The sequence below is a fragment of the Notothenia rossii genome (genome assembly GCF_949606895.1).
Source record: "Notothenia rossii genome assembly, chromosome: 11".
Lineage (NCBI taxonomy): Eukaryota > Metazoa > Chordata > Actinopteri > Perciformes > Nototheniidae > Notothenia > Notothenia rossii.
Genome location: NC_136910.1, coordinates 42,358,550 through 42,376,817, shown reverse-complemented (window position 1 = coordinate 42,376,817; position 18,268 = coordinate 42,358,550). Strand labels below are relative to the sequence as shown.

General features: G+C 41.7%; 1 protein-coding gene across 2 annotated transcripts; it reads left to right on the top strand.

The window, feature by feature from the left end:
• Nucleotides 1-125: 125 nt before the first annotated feature.
• On the top strand, nt 126-18,093 carry LOC307025907 (protein FAM222A-like). 2 transcript variants are annotated; one of them, XM_079660884.1, is made up of 3 exons: nt 126-435; nt 8,275-8,440; nt 15,603-18,093. In XM_079660884.1, exons 2-3 carry the CDS (start codon nt 8,311-8,313, stop codon nt 16,931-16,933), a joined length of 1,461 nt encoding a protein of 486 aa, XP_079517010.1. In that variant the 5' UTR covers nt 126-435; nt 8,275-8,310; the 3' UTR covers nt 16,934-18,093. The 2 variants fall into 2 exon arrangements, with proteins under 2 accessions (XP_079517010.1, XP_079517009.1); XM_079660883.1 differs by having other exon boundaries at nt 8,272-8,440.
• The last annotated feature ends 175 nt before the right edge of the window (nt 18,094-18,268 follow it).

Genomic DNA, 18,268 nt, shown 5'->3' with positions numbered 1-18,268 from the left:
AGCAACGTGCTTACTTTGACGGCTCTGGCATCACGACAGCGGGCCGCCCCCTCTCTCACACGATTGGTCGAGCCGTGGGAATATTCAAATCCAGGCCTGATTGATTGGCCCAGAACCGGTTTCCACAGTGCAGGGGACTCTTGTCCATTCCGACATCACTCTCTGTGGCACACACAGCTTGATCGCCTGCCGAGATGAGATACAGGCAGCTGCAAGGAAAACCCAATCGATGAAATTATCTTCTACAATACTGTTGAATATGTGGAGGAAGTACAATTAATGGAGCCAGCGTCCTCAATGGATATATCTCCGGAGGTTTCGCGAAATCAGTGGCGAGATATCTTTTCCAGAGGAAATACGCCTTCCGAGCAGGAGAACAACCAATCAGCCGTGGCAAACCAAAGATAAACAAGCCTTATGATAACACCAAACTCTGTAAGAAATTGATTATGTTTATTATGTTCATCCTTTATGTATAGAGGGACACTGTGTGGAGCTTATTGAAAATGTTTCTCAGTGCAGAAAATGTTTTGTTGTAGTAACCGAATTGGTATGTAATGGTAGCTGTGTAACTAAATAATAACATACAAATGTTAATGGTTGATAAGAAATGTTTGAATGTATGATGTCAGGATTTGTCATGCATTGATTTGGAGTCGACAGCGCTAAAGTGGTGAAAGATGCCCAGTGCGCACTAATGGATAGGAGCGTCTCGCCCTCAATATCAGTCATGCTATTGGCTAATGTGTATTTATGTGGGCCGAGTCCAACTATGAGGTTTGTAATTTATATACACAGTATAAACTCATTTATCTAATGGCAGACTAAACCCTCAATCATATTTAACTGTTAAATGTAGGAAATAGCAGACATATAGTGTTTATTATAACATCAGTTAAATATTTCCGTAACACAAATATGTAGTTTTCTAAATGTTTTCTTTGGAACTCTTCTGTTTTTAGGTAATTCTAAGTCTAGTCTAACCATTTAATCCTCAAATGACATCTGTGTTGGGATGGTGGCTTTACGCGCAGTGAAAGGCGCTTTATATGTCAGCAGCATCTCATAGGATACGGGAAGGGAAGTACTTTGAAGTATATTATTGGTCATTCAGGGCTGCCTGTGAAGGTTTCCATTTCTATTGTCTAGAAGCCGGAGGTGGGATCATCACACCTCACTGCACCGGTGGCAGCCGAGGTTGAAGGTTAGCCGCAGCAGAGGGGCCTATAGATTATTGGCCAGGTGTGAAATTCTACCCCGCATGCTTGTACTGCTTGTGCCAGATCCTTTATTACCCAGAGAGATGGGGTGTCACAGCTTCCCACCAGAGGCAGGGAATTCAGGAAAGCCTGCAATTTGGTGTTTTATTGTCTCTTTCTTTTTTTGTCAGGTTTCTTCCATGAACAATTGATAAACTCCTCCGGGTTTATATGGAGATGTCTGATCAGGAATATGCTTATCTTTCTGTATTTTGCCTTTCCTATAAACCTATCCATTCTGGTGTTGTAGCTTTTGATTTACCACAGTGTCATATTCAAATTGTTAGTGCGTTATCCCCCTTGCATCATAAAGTATGGCTTTATTCTCTATAAGATTTACTCTTTGTCTACTTTTACTATACAAGTGAATGTTTATCGCTCGTGTCATTTAATCTAGACCAATATTTTATTCCAATATAGACTGTTATAGGTAGCTAGTAAAAATCTGACATTCATAATTTGGTTGTTTGTGCTATGCCTGGGACTGGAGTTGTTAGGGAGGCTTGTAAATTGCGTGGTGTTATGAGCAGTCCATGTACAGGTATCCCATGGGGGTTTCCCTCTGATCTCGCATCACACCCCACTAGTAATTCCAACTCTGTGAAGGGAAGGGATTTGTCATTTGGCTGCCTGCTTCCCTTTGCCTTCTCAGGAGCGAAGCTGAGCTCTGATTTATTGTGAAGTTTCCCCAGGCTCGCTCAATCTCCATGCCTACCGAATTACTGAATGGAGGAAACGGCTCCCCACCAGAATGACCTTTTCTTGGATGACTATTACGCAGGCCAGTACAAGGACTGATTAAGGTCATGTCTTTTTCTGCCATGTCATCCATAGCTTTAGATTTAAGGCTGGTTAAGAGGGTATATGCACAGATTGGATAATATGATACAGAATGACTAAATGTACATGCTCCGCACCCAACTTCCATAGATTTTATAGGAATGACGCCATGGCTTGGTCGTGTTGTAGTTTCGCCCGTTCACCCTTTGTAATCACCTTTTTATCTGCTAAAAGATGTCATGTGTAATTACAGGCAGCCTGCCATCTTTTGAAATCTGTCTAATTGGTCTTTTCTTTCTAATAGGATGAAGGGGGAGTGAGACGGGGGTTAGGGGTGGAAGGTTAAGGACTGGGCCTCCAGGGTCATCGGGGAGGGGGACATGACCGCAAAAGTTATTTGGAGCTCCAGTCATTTTTATTTTGTCTACACGGTGGGGCTCATGCAGTAATTACTTCAAATGAATGATTAAGACGGCCAAATTGCAATTGACGCATCATCATTTGCCCCAAATAGAAAGGCTTTGAAATCATGACATTTTTCGTTGGTCCAGAGATCAAAGACCCTTTTTCTTTTCCTAGAGCATTTTTGATGTTTCTGCGATACATGGGAGAGGGCTCATCATTAGGTTATCTCCCACATTAGAGCGGTACAGTTTCTAATGAGTTTCATGTTTGCTCGAACATTTTAATGACTTTAAGGAAGCACTGACCCTAAAGTAAAGTAAACAGCCAGAGGACAGGGCTTGGGGGAAAGGGGGTTGGGAGGAATTGAATGTTTCATAAAGTAATTGCTTCGTTCGTTATTGTGTTGTTATATGGTTTTAACAATAGTTGAGAATGGATGACTTATAAATTGTGTTATCCCTACCTGAGTTGACCGTCAGATGTCAACATAACATTTTAATCAGTTTGATTCTTTTGAAAAATAACTTATCTTTCCAAAAAAACATTCAGCCCACCCATTTACCATCTGTTATCTTTGAAGTCAAGGTTTTCTAAAGGCTGGACAGCATACCCATGGCTCTTTGACAGTGTGCCTCCGTGTGCATACGATAAGATAAGGCTCTGTTTACCCTCTAATGTTACCTTGGCATTGGCCAGACTTTACCCCATGCCGTGTGTTTCTTTTACCTTGGTGCTGTCTTCGGGCAAGGACAGATTTGGGTCAGTCCAAAGCTTTCTACTCCCTACCCAGGCTGTACATCAAGATAAGATTAATTGTGCAACTTTAGATACACAGCTACATTAGTTGTCAGCATCTCTATACATGTAGTCAAGCTGAGGATTTTACGAGGCTTTTTTTTTGTTGGTGCACATTTGTATGGCCCTATATTAACTCCAAAGTAAATGATTAATTGTTTTTCCAAACTAGAAACCTTAAATACTTCATGTTGTGGCGGCTGCTGCTGAAATTAATGATGCAAGCTCTGATGCCAGCAAGTTGGACCGTCTTTAGTTTTTTCAATCCATTTGTTGCTGGAGTGTTACTTGTAGGTTTACAAATAGTAAAAACAGTCTTATCTACTTTGCTCTTACACATTTAAACGTTTTGATAACATAGTATGTTTTTTGATTTTCGACTAATTCTAGCTAGATATCAAAATATAAGTTGTAATTAGTTGTACGTAAATGCTCTTTAGAATTCATAATCTGTTCAAAATGCACCAGCAATTTCTGAGGACAAATTCAAACAGCTTGATAAATGACATGTTTTTGGAAAAGCCTCATAGGGAGGTGGTTGAACATAAAGGGGGTAAATGATATTTGAATACAGTAAAGTTTAATAACAATGTCATAGCCCAGTGAAGGACAACATTGGGTGTTGCATATATTAACACGTTTAATTTATATTAGCATTAGACTTTGCCCAAGTATGTGAGTGTTTTGCAGGAGGGGGGGGGGGAAATGTGTGTCAGAAGGTGAAGGACTTTTAAAGATTGTCTGTGTTTGTTAGTCTGTTTGTTCAGCATTTTCATACTAAAATGCTTTTTAGCTTCATTATAGCACAACTGTCTTGTGATGGATATAGGATTATTTTTCATGGGAGAAACTGTTATGTTAATGTGTTTTTTCCCAGACACCCAGCCATATAAATGTATGATTTACGCCCAACAGAATGCTCTGGACATCTGTCTGAATATTGCCTGACGATTGTATTTGCATACATTTTGTGCTTGTGCGTGGATTGTATAGGAAATGCTTTTTAACACTGTTGTAATTTAGCTAATCTCAATGGAAATGAAGCTCATTGTTATCAGCCGCAGGCCTCGAGTGTTCTTGGAGCGTAGAGCAGAGTGGCTCCGGGTTGTTTGGTTATACTGGATGTGAACCTTTGTGTCCTTTTTTTTCTCCTTTTCTCCAGAGAAGGGAAAGAGAAAAATTTGGGTCCCTCTTATATGCTGCTCTGATACCAATTATGCAAACTATTATAGAATTTAACCAGGCCAGCTCTTATCGGCTAATCCAGAAGTAATAGATTCTATTAAAAATGTATGAGGGGTTTGGGGGGGGATCAGTGTGTGCATGTGTGTGTGTGTGTGGAGGGGTGTATAGAGATGAATCCGGCAGCTGCTGCAGCACTGCTGTCTAATTCTGTCTGTATGTCAGAATACTTGTCTGGTCTTCATTACTTAGACAGGCTCATAGTGCCATACCTGAAAGACAGCATAAGAGCCCTGGGTAATATTAATTATACAGCGAATGGATTGTTTTTTATGGGCCGTTTCATGCTCATTCAAAGAGACACAATGCTTTTTATCTTATTTAATGACCAATTGCTCTTTGTTAATCATTTATTCCCTCTTAAATTAACCGTCTTTGTGCTATTTCCCTTTTGCTTTTCTGCAATTTCTGAGTGGAAGGAAGGGGAAAGCCATTAGCATAGCACTCACATGCTAATCCACCCAGAGAGTGAAAAGGGTGCTTGTCTTGGACCTTTTTCATTATCATCTAATTATTAACTGAGGATTCTGAGAACTGCTAACAGGAGCTGAGCTGGTAGGTAGGTAGGGAGGGGGTGTGTGTGTGTGTGTGTGTGTGTGTGTGTGTGTGTGTGTGTGTGTGTGTGTGTGTGTGTGTGTGTGTGTGTGTGTGTGTGTGTGTGTGTGTGTGTGTGTGTGTGTGTGTGTGTGTGTGTGTGTGTGTGTGTGTGTGTGTGTGTGTGTATAGCAAGTGTGTATCATTATTCTGCGTGATTCATGTTTGTTTAGAGGGAGCCTCCCTGTTTGCAATTTGCGTCTATCTTCACTCTGACCCTCGATGCTGTGCTAACCCATGAAAGGCTCAAGAAGGTCAGACAGATGTTCCTGGGCGATTCTTTTCTTGCTTTCAATGGCTATTTGAATAGTGCTTCTTTGTATTGTGAAACTGGTAAAAAGTAAGGCAAGGCACATTTTGTTTTGTTTTTACATTTTCTGCATGCATAGCTTTATCATATCAAGAAACTTGATCCACATAGCCTACAATTTCTTCCTGGAGTTCTTCCTATTAAAGCCTCAATATGAATGGTACTCCTATGATAATTCATCAATAGAGTTCTCAAGATAATTAGCTGACAGATATCATCAGTTAACATTTAAGGCATGAGCTCTCTGCCTGTTAAACCGAAGCAGCCATTATAAAGTCCCTCCATCACTGCCCTCACGGCTCTTCAGTTGATCTCCTCTCTCACAGCGTTTCCTCTCCTGATCCTAAGACAGACGACACATTTGGGAAAAATATAAATCTGGCATTTTGCATCCCGTCTTTGACCGGGGAAGAGGCTTGAAAAACACATTTGTCTGCCATGGCATCCTTAGGGGACAGTTAGATAGACTGAAAGGCACAAGGTTTATCTCCTTGGCAGGGCCTCAATGGACATCATCGTGCTGCTTATCAGCTGCAGGGATGTCTCAGAGAGTGGGGAAGATTTTTCGTCACAACCTTCAACTTTTTTGCTCTTTTTCTTCTTATGCCTGTTAAAAAAGTCCTTTAATATGTGCTCTTTGTAAGACAATTGAAGACTTACAAAGGACATATGAGAAGTGATGTCTTGCACAAAGGCAGGTTAAACGCTAAAGAGATAGCTAATTGTAGAAAACCGGCTTGGAGAAAGTAACACTGACTATTATGTTAATAAAAAAGATTATTGACCTCATTTGTGAAGGTTGAGTTTAACTATGCTGCCATTTTAAAGATAGCTGACTTTGCAGTTGCCATGTACCTAATTTCTTCATTATTGCAGCCATTCATTATTGTGACGTATCCTGATATGACATTGTAAGAAAGTGCAAGACATAAAACTTTTCTGTTGAGCAGAACATTAAATGAACGACTGGAGAACTGATACTGCTTTATAACTTAACCCAGATAATATCATGCATTCTGGGACCACTTTGATCTCCTATCTCTCTCCCCTTTTTTTCCGGGTAATTCTGCTCAGGAGTCGAAAGGCAATTTCAAGCTTAAGTTTTTCATAAAATCCTTTCAATTTAAAATGTAGATAGCAGGATGAAAGAAACCGTCATTACTTGCACTTTATGCATAATTTCTAGCTCCCTTTTCTGCTTTCAGTGGAAGTTTTTTTTTCTGTAAGCCACTGCCGGCTTCCCTTGAATTATAATGCCCACCTTGATGTATTTGATTCCAGCTGCACATTATGGGAGTAATGGAAGGTGTTCCAATTCACGTCTCATTTTCTGCTGGTGAAGGGATTTCCCTGGAGAAACCTTTTTTCTGCCCTGTGTTTCTTCTGCGTGTTCGGCCCCTCCCTCTTGACAATTGTGTGGTAATGGAAGGGTTGTTGTGAAATTGCCATTATTTTCTAAATGGAATCTGACCATGCTGAGGCTTTTAGCTCTTCAGATGTGTGTGCTCAGATGAGACAGGTTGCACTGAGCGGTTTGAAGTGGGCTTGTCACCGAGGGACAGATGTTGAGCGGAGGAGGGGAGCGGGTACATGAGAGAGGGAAGAGTGAGGGAATCTTTTTTTGAGCACCTGAGTGAAATGAAAGCCACTCCGTCTCTTCTTCCTTTTGAGGCGAGGGTAATCATGTTTCTGCAGCTCGTCACTGAACACTCGTTCTGTGGTTGACTCGCTTTAGCTGCCCTCTGGACCCTGAGGGAGAAATGAAAGCAAAAATCCAAAAGAACCTTAAAAACTGAGCAAGAAAAAGAAGCAATCTGACAGCCGCATGCTGCAGGCTTATATTAACATTGTGAGGGACTAATGCATTGTGATTGAAATGCTGTTTCTTTCCATCGGTAATCATTGAACTTATTAAATATTTATACCCTACAAGTCGGTCGTTTTTTAGTTGCTTGGATTGCAGTTGTCTGCCTATAAGGTACCTGATATACATACATAACAGTAGCCCAGGGAGTTTGGATTTTTCAGAGCTTGCATTCAGACTTGGTGACTGAGATAATCAAAGAGAATGTCAAATGGTTTTATCGCTGAAATATTCCCTCAATGCCGGGCTTTATCTTCTGAATGATTGCTTCAATCAGCAAATCTGTATTAAGACGCCGTCTCTTTCAGACACAGTCTTTAATTTCTTCTGATATGACTTAACTCTGCTAAGACCTAGCCTTATTCTTTGGAGTGATCTGCTTTTGGCTTTCTCTGCTGATCAATACGGCCATAAATGTAAGAAGAATAAACCCTGGCCTCGATGGAGTCATTGAGTCATATTATTGTCTTCAATGTACAATCCCAGCAGTTCAAAGAACTTCTGAATTTTAAAATGGTAAAAAAATAAAAAAGTGGTGGTGCAGAATCATTTTATTTCTTAAAGAGGAAAGCCTACTTCAGGGGTTTTAGTGTTCACAAGCAAGTGTGCAGTTTTCTTCTAATGTCAGACTGATGTTAAATGCAATATTTTGAATGTGTTACATATGATTTACTTTTGGATAGATTGCCATTTCATTTGGCACTGACATACGTGTTGGTAGAGGATGAAGCCTACTGATCCTGTTTATACTCTGACTTTTCCTGTAGTTCATCCAAGAAGTTGACATTTCCATTTTGTCAAATGTCTCAAGGCAATATGACTCCCATCAGCCTTAGCCACACACATGTCTAATGTGCTAACTATTTCATTTTGAACGTGGTTAACCTATGAGCTCTGAACACAGTACTATTGTGAGCATGTCAGCATGTAGCTTAAAGCACTGTAGATTTGTCTTTTTTAAATCACCATTGTATTAAGTGTATTGGCTATCGAGTTAAAACGTGTGCTTCCCTTTCCTTCAGCAGGTTTACCCAGGCTGTGTGCAGTCCTAGAGAACTATCATGCTGGCCTGTATCCAGAGACGGCAGAATCTCTCGTCGCAGAGTCTGGCCTGCGCACCCAAAAGCCTTGATGTTCCACCCCCGCCATTACTGCTGTCAGTTCCCCAACTGCAGCCGTGCAGCCACAAAGGTGAGCTTATATCATGTGAAGACATTGAGCCAGCGAGGACAGATACCACCAACTGTCTGCCTCGGTCATGCTCCTGAGTTACTTTTTAATCAATCATGTTCACCTTGACCTTTCCACATGAAGCTCATGCATGGTTTTAGCGGTGCGCCAACATTTCAGCAGCTATTCTGGAATTTAAAATAATGGGCCTACTGATGATGGTGATGCCTCTTAATTGGGCAACTAATCAGAGCACTCCTGCAGTGCATATGCATGCGGGTCAAAGTGGACTCTAAAATTACTGACTTAATCAAGTGACATACAGGGTAACTAATGACGTTCACATTTGGTGCAGAAAGTGCTTCGTGTCTGTGTTGTTTGACCTTCATCATGACTGATTATACTGCAGTCTCTCAAAGGTTGAGTGGGTGTCTCAACCTAACATGGAGTGACATTTGTGATTAGAGTTATTTTGGTTAATTGATGGAATGTGACTTATTGCAGATTTCCTTCATGGTCAGAAGCGGCCTTATTCATGTTAGTTACTCTACATCTATATTATTTTGTGCAGAGATGTTCCCGGACCATCTAGGATCACATAACGAGATAGTCATTCTGCTGTTGTTTGCTTTTCCCATTTGCTTTGAAATTGGTTGATGTCTTTATACTATGATGCTGGCTGTGGTTTGAAGCTATTTTGAAGATCTATACCTACCATTTAATGGTTCGACTGGGTGTGTATTGTAGCATTATGAAACCTCCTGAATGATATGGTCCTTTAAAGATCCTTGTTATAGCTATTGTGCTGTTATTGCTTTAAGCCTATGCTGCAATATATATATAATTTGATTTGTTTAGATCCATGGAAGGAGTTCATTTCTGAGCGATCATTATAAATGAAATGAAACAGGATGGCTCACAACATAGTCTGATAGAAAGCACGACAATGCAAATATTGACCGGTAACATTATGTACAATCTCCAACGGCGTCACCATCATTTGATTATCAATGTTAGCTTAGCGAAGGTGACACACATGCACATTTGTCTGCAGAGCAGGGCAGTGGTCAGGATTATATTTTCCATCTCATCATGTTGCTAGTGAATGTTCTGTTCATTTGCATGAGCCTGCGTTATTTCATCAAAGCTATCTCTTTTCATCTATAATAAAATCTAATCTTCCTTGAATGTGTTTTACATAGTGAACATCATTTGTGAAGTATAAAAGGCACAACATTATTCTCAGGTGACCCTGTAGTGATCAGATTTCATCGACACCTGCACACACACACAGGTGTTTTCCATTAGTCTGGATAATTAGACCTGTTCTCCAGCGGATTCATGCTTGGGGCTTGAGGTACTGAAAACGGCATATATTTAAAAGCACCATAAAAAGTGTTCTTGATCTAACAGGTGCAACAAGCAGAGATGTAAAAATACCCACTCAGCCCGGAGACGAGGTCTAATCAGCCAAAAATAAGTGGAAACACCTGTGTTGTCATGGTGACAGACTGTGTAGTTAATTAACAAAAAGCATAGATGTATTTGATATGCATTTCTCCTTTATGAACTAGCCAAGCAATGCGTATCCATATAAAAATCTCTCCCAGTTACACTCCATCTCCTCCTCTCCCATCTCCTCAGGTGAAATTCCTCTTTGTCTTTTTTGCTATCAAATATTAATTGGGAATCAATGGCGCACTTGTCTGCTAAACGCTGGAACAGAAGGGCCTAGCTAGCCTCAGGCAGAACCAGGGGTACGTTTCTCATCCTGTTTACCTGCAGGGCCTTTCCCCCCCTTTTGAGTTTTATGTACTGCGACTGTGTGTAGTGCAGCACCCTCCAGCTCCAGCCTGACATTTCAAACACAACCGCAGGGAATAGACTGCTGATGGGAGCTCAGTCTGTGTGGCCTCTTCATTAAATGACTCGCTGTTGGATTGAGTTAGATAGGGACGGTCTTTAGTCGCCGCTGCGCCTTTCAAAGCCATTTCCATTTTTAGCTATCAATAAATGGAAGGCGCAGGACATGGAAGCCCTCAGCCCCATGCGAGTGATTTCTGGGAAACTAGGAATTATGTGATGAGAGTGAATGAGAGCTGTTCTCTGCTATCTCAGCTTGAAAGCACAGGCGCTGGAAATGCTTTTTCCCACGCTGCTGGCCTGTGCCTGGGTCGGCTCTGAGAGGGGAAAGTTTGCCCAAGCTGGGCCAAGCGGCACAGAAACAAATGAGGAGTGACACTGTTGCAAAGGAGCATTCGCCTGAGCCTCTCCGAGCACACATAACTAAGTGTTCAACCCAGAGGTTACGCCGCTGTGTGAGCACCCTTCATGCAGAGATCACTGACATGGAAGGAGGGATACATGTGAAAATGGGGTGAATGAGCGTCTGTATTCTTATTTAGTGTGTTTACGGAAGAAGTTGTAAATAGAGTATAAGTGAGATTTAAGAGTTTGTGTTCTGGTGTCAGCATGTCTACTTGTTCTGCTTCACTTATCTTCATCTAATGGTCCTCTGGGTTGAGGAGACCACATGGAGGCATTAACTGCAATCTTCTTTAAACCCCATGAGAGATACATGTAAATGCACAAGTCCACTGACTACACTCCTGACACTTTATCTTTGTAGTGATACCACTTATCAGACCAGTAGCAATCAATACGTTTGAATCAAATGACTGACTTGTTTCAGTGAGAAACTAAGAGAATTAACATTGAACTCTGAGCTTCCTACGCTCCTTTCAGCCCATTGTTTTGGTTTTACGTGCTTCATTGTTGCATTTTGGAACAAAGCACGGAGCTATGGTTTCTGATTTTATTTGAAATGAGCTAGAATCTGAGACTTAACAGATGTATTTTTGTTTTTAATTTACAATGCTCTAAATTCTCACCCTTAATTGTACGTCTTTTACATTCTACATTTTCATTAAAGAGCCAGATATTTTCTCACACAGTTGTGTTTTGGAATGATTTGACTAATACAGAGTTGTATGTCCATTCAAGCTGTATATGTTTAGTAATTTACATATGATATAAATGACTAAATATATTTCTCAATGTTGACCTAAATTAAGGGGAAAAGCTAGCAGCTGCTTCTTTTAATGTTATTACTCCGTCTAATCAGTACATAGTCAATTGCAGAGGCCCGCCTCAAAGAGATGAATTAAGTCAGGGCCAATTAATTACATGGCTCTAATGACATGTGCATAGAGGAGGTTGCCATGGTAATAGAGACATAGGTTATACATGCATTTGGGACAGTGCTGTGCTCAGTCCCTGGTTATTAAGGCGGCAGAGAGTATTTTAAATATCAGGATTATTGGTGCTGTAAACAAATATTTGTGCCTGCTGAGAAACACTGTTCTGTAATTAACCAGCAGTTCTCAGTGCCATGTTCCTGCTGAGGATTAGACACTGGTAAACATGTTATCGCACCAAGTGTTGCACGATAAGTATTCAGCACAACATCAAAGACCTGTGGGATTTCATTTCTGGTTGTTCAGCTCACATGCACAGATATTAACAAGGAATAATGTATGCATGTTCAGTTTTTATCTCATGTGGGAAGGCGGTGGTCATTCTAATGGTTCTCTTATGTTATCCCTCTGGGTATAACATATTTGGAAGCCGTGGTTTTCGCAATGAGCCTGTCCAAGTGCCGTTTTCAGCTCTGCCTCTGGGGCTTGTTTTGCCCATAAATTAGTGATTAACTGAAACTGCTCCGAAACAATGAGGTCTCCGCTCTAATCTGGGGGGAAATGGCTTCAAGTGTGACCACGGGAAAAAGATTAGCCAGTTTAGAGTGGCACAAAGCATCGAGTGGGATTGTATGGGGGTGGAATCAGGGTTATGAAAGACCATGTATAAATAACTGAATGGTTAGAACTCAATGTTTTATTCCTCCTTAATATTTTCAGGCTTAAACTACAATAATCTATTTCCTTTAAGTCACACACACATAATAAATCAGGCCTGGTGGTGATTGAGAGTTTATAATTGGCCCCCTACCCCCAACTGTGCACGTCCCCTGCTTGGAAAGAGGAAATCGGGATTAGGTGTTTCCTATGAAAGTGTGCCAGTTTTACTCAGCGTGGTGCCACAACAGTTGAGCAGCATGTTTAATGCGTGGAGCCCCCTTCCAACCCAGAAAACATTCAAGCCTGGCTGCGGGGACCATTAAATCTATCCATCGAGGATTGCAGATGCAACAGTGTCATTATGCAGATTTTTGAGGAAAACAGAAAGATAAACAAGCTTTTTCCATCCTGCGTAAACTACTTCAATCAAAAAAGCAATTGGGGGAAAATGTTAAGGGTCAAAGAATTTGAATTTGTAAGCACTGCAGGATGCTCTGGGGCACGGTTGTTCGCTAAAAGTGGCTGGCGCTCTGTTTCCTGTGCTGTTTTTCCGTCTGTGTCAGAGTGAAGCGGCGTGCAGTCTGCAGGTTCAGGGTGATTAAGTGCTTAAGGTCAGACTGCTAATTATCTTCCTGACGTTCCTCACCTGACAATAGCTGCCATTTCCCTGTTGTCATGTGAACAGCCTCATATTTGTTTCCATGTCTCGTCGTTATTTATTTCTGTCTACAGTGGCTGTCAATAAAACAAACCTGTACAAAGAGATACTAGTTGAGAATCTAAACGAGGAGCAGATGTTTTTGTTAACTCATAAAACAAGACCTGTTTTTGGTGTGTCTTTAGTGTATGCAAAACCATTTCTTCTGGCCTATGTGCTTATGATAATCTACTAAAAATGCAAACCTACTTTAATATAGGCATGAATTATTTCCTCTCCTTAGGGCATTATGATTAAAGGAACTCGTGTTGGAATTGTAACATTCTTATCTGCTAGGTGAAAATATTTACTAATTCAGTGGCTCATACATTTTTGTGCTGCAGTTCCAAATTCCTGGGATACAAAGGGGGCCAAGGAGCTGACAGATAATTGCAGCGTGATAATAATTAAGAAGCTCGGCCTTATTTGAAAATGTGTACTTGTGTTTGTTTGCTTGTTTTCAGGATAAAGGCCAAAATGAGCTGGAAGCGACTGATGCATGTTTTAAAATGCTCCCTTTTAGAGTGCTTTTAGAGGTTAAACCTGATGCACTTCTTCAATTATCACTGTCACCAGTATGCATGTGCCCTCATGTTGAGCTTGGGTGAGGCCGCACAGTAGGCTTGCTTGGCACTTCTAAAAGGGAATGACTGCCAGATTGTAATTAATGAAGCACACATTTTAGACACTTTTTAACTTGGGTGTGTTCTGCAGGAGGGAAGACTGTAAAGAATGACTTCAAGGTTAAGTTTTACAGCCACCACATGCTTTGGGACATATGCTGTGTTCAGTTTACGGCCATTTAACACCACTGATTGGTATTCAATTCCCCGAGATTGAAACAATTACCTCTGGTTATAATATAGGACAGCGTGTAGTGTCTGATCATAGTTTTACACCACTTGCTTCTGTCGGGATCGGCTAAAATGATCCCCTTTCTATGCGTATGTCTCACAGTAGCAGTCCTCAAATGATAAATATGTGAATGCAGAGTGGGGATGGCCTATTTGCTAATGAGGTTTCCATAGTGCCCGCGTTGAGACAGCCACAGTCGGAAGTGCAGCTGTGTTGTGTCTCCATGGCTCTGACAGGGCTGTAATCTCCGGACTAACAATATCAGACACCCTGTGAAGACGTGTTAGCATTCAAAGCGTTTGAAGTGTTTGTGGAACAGCAAGCCAATCGCAGCATGCAGAGCTCCACAACGACATTTTACTGAACAACAAACGGCTGAAATGCTTGTTTTGCTATATCATTTATCTTTTAAATTGAGTTATATTATCCCAGGCAGAACACAGACAAGATTTGTGCAGTGGTGCCAATGCTGGTGTTTGTCAGATTTATGATCCTTCTCATCATCTAAGCTGATGGTTATGAAGCTCTACATGTCATTTCTGGTAATAAATATTCAGCTTTTAGCCGTAGGGCAGATATCATGATTGCAGCTGGCTTTTTTTTCCCTTGATACCTCTTTTAAATCTTGATTTTGTATACAGTTTGAACACCTCTCCAACATCCCAGAAGCTTTGCTTTTCTATTGCAGCACTACATCTCGCTACATAATAAGCAGTGTTTTGCTTTGTTATATTTCTCTGTAGAATTCACTCATGCTTCTGGCACCATGGTGCTGTTCCTTCAGTTCCGCTGGGAGATTGCTGGATGGATTGAACACTCCGCCTTACCCTTTTTCCTCCATTTTATACACCCAATTTCTTTCTTTCATGAGATGGATCTTGTAGATTGATTCATTTTCACAGTCGGGAGGCTCACTGTAGGCCAGAAATGAAATGAACTCCCAAATCAATTTCAAATGGGAACAACAAGTGATCTCTCCCCTGCATAGCTGGAATTGGTTTTGTTATTGAAAATGAAATGAAGTGTTTTGTTTTTATTTTGCACCCCTTTTATTGCCGATTACAGCCTTGTTCTTTTGCCTGCTATGATTTCTGCTGTATAGGTTAATTTCACCGCCTTTTCTCTTTATGTCAGGAGTTCCATAAAAGTGTCACTCTGAAAGGTGGCGGTAATTTCTACCTGGTGATTTATTGTTTTTAAATGGGGCGCCTTTTCCACCTTTCCTTTGTCGCCGGGAGTTAAGCAGGCATGAAATTGCCAGAATAATAGTGTTTAAATCCAATCTTAGTTTGTCCCGTCAGCTTTCCGGCACACAATTCAATCAGCGGTTCTCTTTGTGATTGCTCTTTTCCATTTGCATCAACTTTTCCCTCACAGTTTAGGCTCCAAGCTTTCACAGTAGAATCAGTTCAGGTTCATAAAAGCATAAAGTGGAACCAAATTTTCATAGGCAGGAACCGGTGTTGCTCAAATCCTGCTGTGGCTTAACGGCTAAATGTCATCAAATAAATCTCATTGGAGCCATTTCAGTTAAATGAGGTCCTCCCTCCTCCTTCTCCCAATTCCTGCCTTTTGATTTCCCAGGGTAACCTAATTTTGGGTTGAACTAAGTCTGAAATAATTTCATTAGGCACTGATCAAACAGGGCGGGAGGTGTTTCCCTCCTTAAAATGTGTTTATAGGACATGGTGATGTCTGCATTTCCCCCCCAAAACAAGTTTCAAATTTAACTGAAAATATACTAATCATTAGTTTCTGTCTTCTTTTTTCCCAGGCGAGCCAGCCTCCATGATTTCTCGGTACCCTTCTCCTGCACAGTTGGATGCTTTTGCCCAGAAGACCGCCAACAACCCTCTGTCCATCAAAATCTTTCCATCTGAGGTCCGGGTGCCACAGCATAAACAGATAAACAAAACCGTCAACGGGTTAGACACGACAGGCACACGCAGTGACTACTCCCACCTGTACACAGGAGGCCACCAGGGGCTGTTGGCCATCATCAAAGCCTCTGTGTCAGCAAAAGGTGTGCTAAAAAACTCAGAGGGCAGGAGGACTAAACATGTAAACAGCCAGAATCCTGTGGCACCGTACAATAATCCTCTGAATAATGGCTACACAGTCAGACACGGGCATAAGGCCTATCATATAAGCTCATGTAAGCCCCATGATGTTCCCATTGAGACGCTGTGTTCCAGCTCAGGCATGGCCTCCGGAGATCAGAGCCTGGCCCCCCAGTCTGAGCTGGCAGAGGTTCAAAGCTTGATGAGGCAGATGAGCCGAGTCCCCCACAGCCAGGCCCTGCAGCTGGGGGGGGAGGCTCGAGCCAGCCCCTATCTGCAGGCTGTGGCCGCGGTGGCACACTCAGACTCCGATTTTGTGCTGGGATTGCCCCCCCAGAGCAGTCTCGCCTTCACAGGGGCGGTGCTCCCGACACAGAGTGCAGACAGAGCCAAAGCGGGATACTTGGAAAAGGGAGAGTACTCCGTGTGGCAGCATAAACCTCAAATCCAGCCGCCCTATCAGCAGGGAGCCATGAGGATGTACAGTGTGAGTAACGGCACTCAGAGGCACAGAGAGGACGAGTCCCCTGAAACCTGCCACCCTTTGCCCCCCCAGATGGCGTACAGACCCCATCTTGCCAGTGTGGAGCGGGTCAGCAGCTCTTCTCTGAGCTGCATGCAGGGGGAGTTCTCTATGGGACAGTACTACGCTCCACTCTGGGACTGCACCCCTAATAGCGACTGTTATCCTTCTCAGGTGCTGGCAAGCAAGCCTATAGACCTGGGGCTCTCACACCCCCATCTCCACCCCCACCCAAACCGCCATCCACACCACCAACCGCAGAGACATCATCCTCAGCTCCACCCTCCTCATATCCAGGCCTACAGCACAGACCAAAACCTCTGTTGTGGGCTGCCTAGTTCCAGCCTGTGCCACGCTGCGGTACTCAGCAGCAGCCTGCAGTCTCTGGAGTGCCTCATCAGTGAGATCCACCCTCCCTGCATCAAAGAGAGCATGCTGGGACGTGGTTACCAAGCCATGGGGATGCCTCCGCCACTGGAGCACCACCAACAAACACACATCCAGCTGCCCGTCTACAGATAAGAGCTGGTGGGGGCTGCCAAACAACGGGACGCAGAAGTGACAAAACCTTTTATAGAGGATGGAAGTTTAGACATCTATGAGAATGAGACATGGGTTTGTAGTTTGTGCATGTACTGTATTTGTAGAAGGCTTTGTGTTATGAGCCTGAAACAGTAACTGATAATCAAGACTTAAGATGCAGGTTTATCTTATGGATGTTCTATTTTTTATATCTGAAATGGCCATCATATATGCCTGCTGTTCCTCATTAAATATTGATGCTGAGCACCTAATCAGAATTTCCCCATTTCATTTTAACATGTATGTATTTTGCAGATGTTTGGATTCCCCTGTAGGCTTTTACAAAAAATAGAAATGTACTGAACTGAAATAATCATTGGTACCCCTCTGAAAACATGTACTTGAGTCTGGAAAGGATGGTTTGGTGAATATAGGTTTTCCTTAAAATGGCTTCTTATTAGAACATTCCTAAATATTAAATGAACATTTGGTTGTCTGCTGCTTTGCTGTGTTACTCAAAACCCACCAGGCTTCTGCAGTATGATGCAAATTGACTGGCTGCTGTATGGGGAAACATTTTTGATAATTTGTATACAAATGTGAATATATTATTTAGTTACGGAGCCATAGAGAATGTTACGTAACTTAACATTTATTGATTTCATGTATTCATGCTCAGCACAATGTATTACGACTGTTGCATATCCAAATCAACACTGTGGCGATTCAGGCCAGGCAAGATGTGCCCTTTGGTTGTTTTTCTTTTTTGATTTTAAGAGATTGTTTCGAAATGTTTCTTGAATGAAAAGGTTTGTGACAGTGTTACACAACACCTGGGTGTATATGAGTGCCATGTTAGAGAGCAGGCCACCTTATATCTAGGGCTACATTATCTCTGATGGTGTAAGATGTATGACTGAGTAGTTCTTTCTGTGTCTGCACTGGTTCTGTAATAATATTTATTTATGTCAGCCTGTTGAGTTATAAGGCAAACTGTCTATAATTATAAAGTGCAATTATTATATATGAAAATGTGAGCGCTCTCCATGAAGTATGTTGTTGGAATAACTACATTTTGCAATGTATGACCCTAATCCCTCAACCCTTTTTTGCCTCTTCTCAATAAGGATTGTCAAGTAAATGACATTTTCTAAACCCAACATATAGTTTGTGTTATTGCATATTATTACTCATTATTTGACATGTCGCTGAGAATTATAATGTTATTATTATATTCATGAACAATAATCTAATTGTGTAAAGATGAGTCATATTTCTGGTTTTATTGCAAAGGGATTTAAAGCTCAACCACCTGGCTAGTTTTTATTCTTCAAT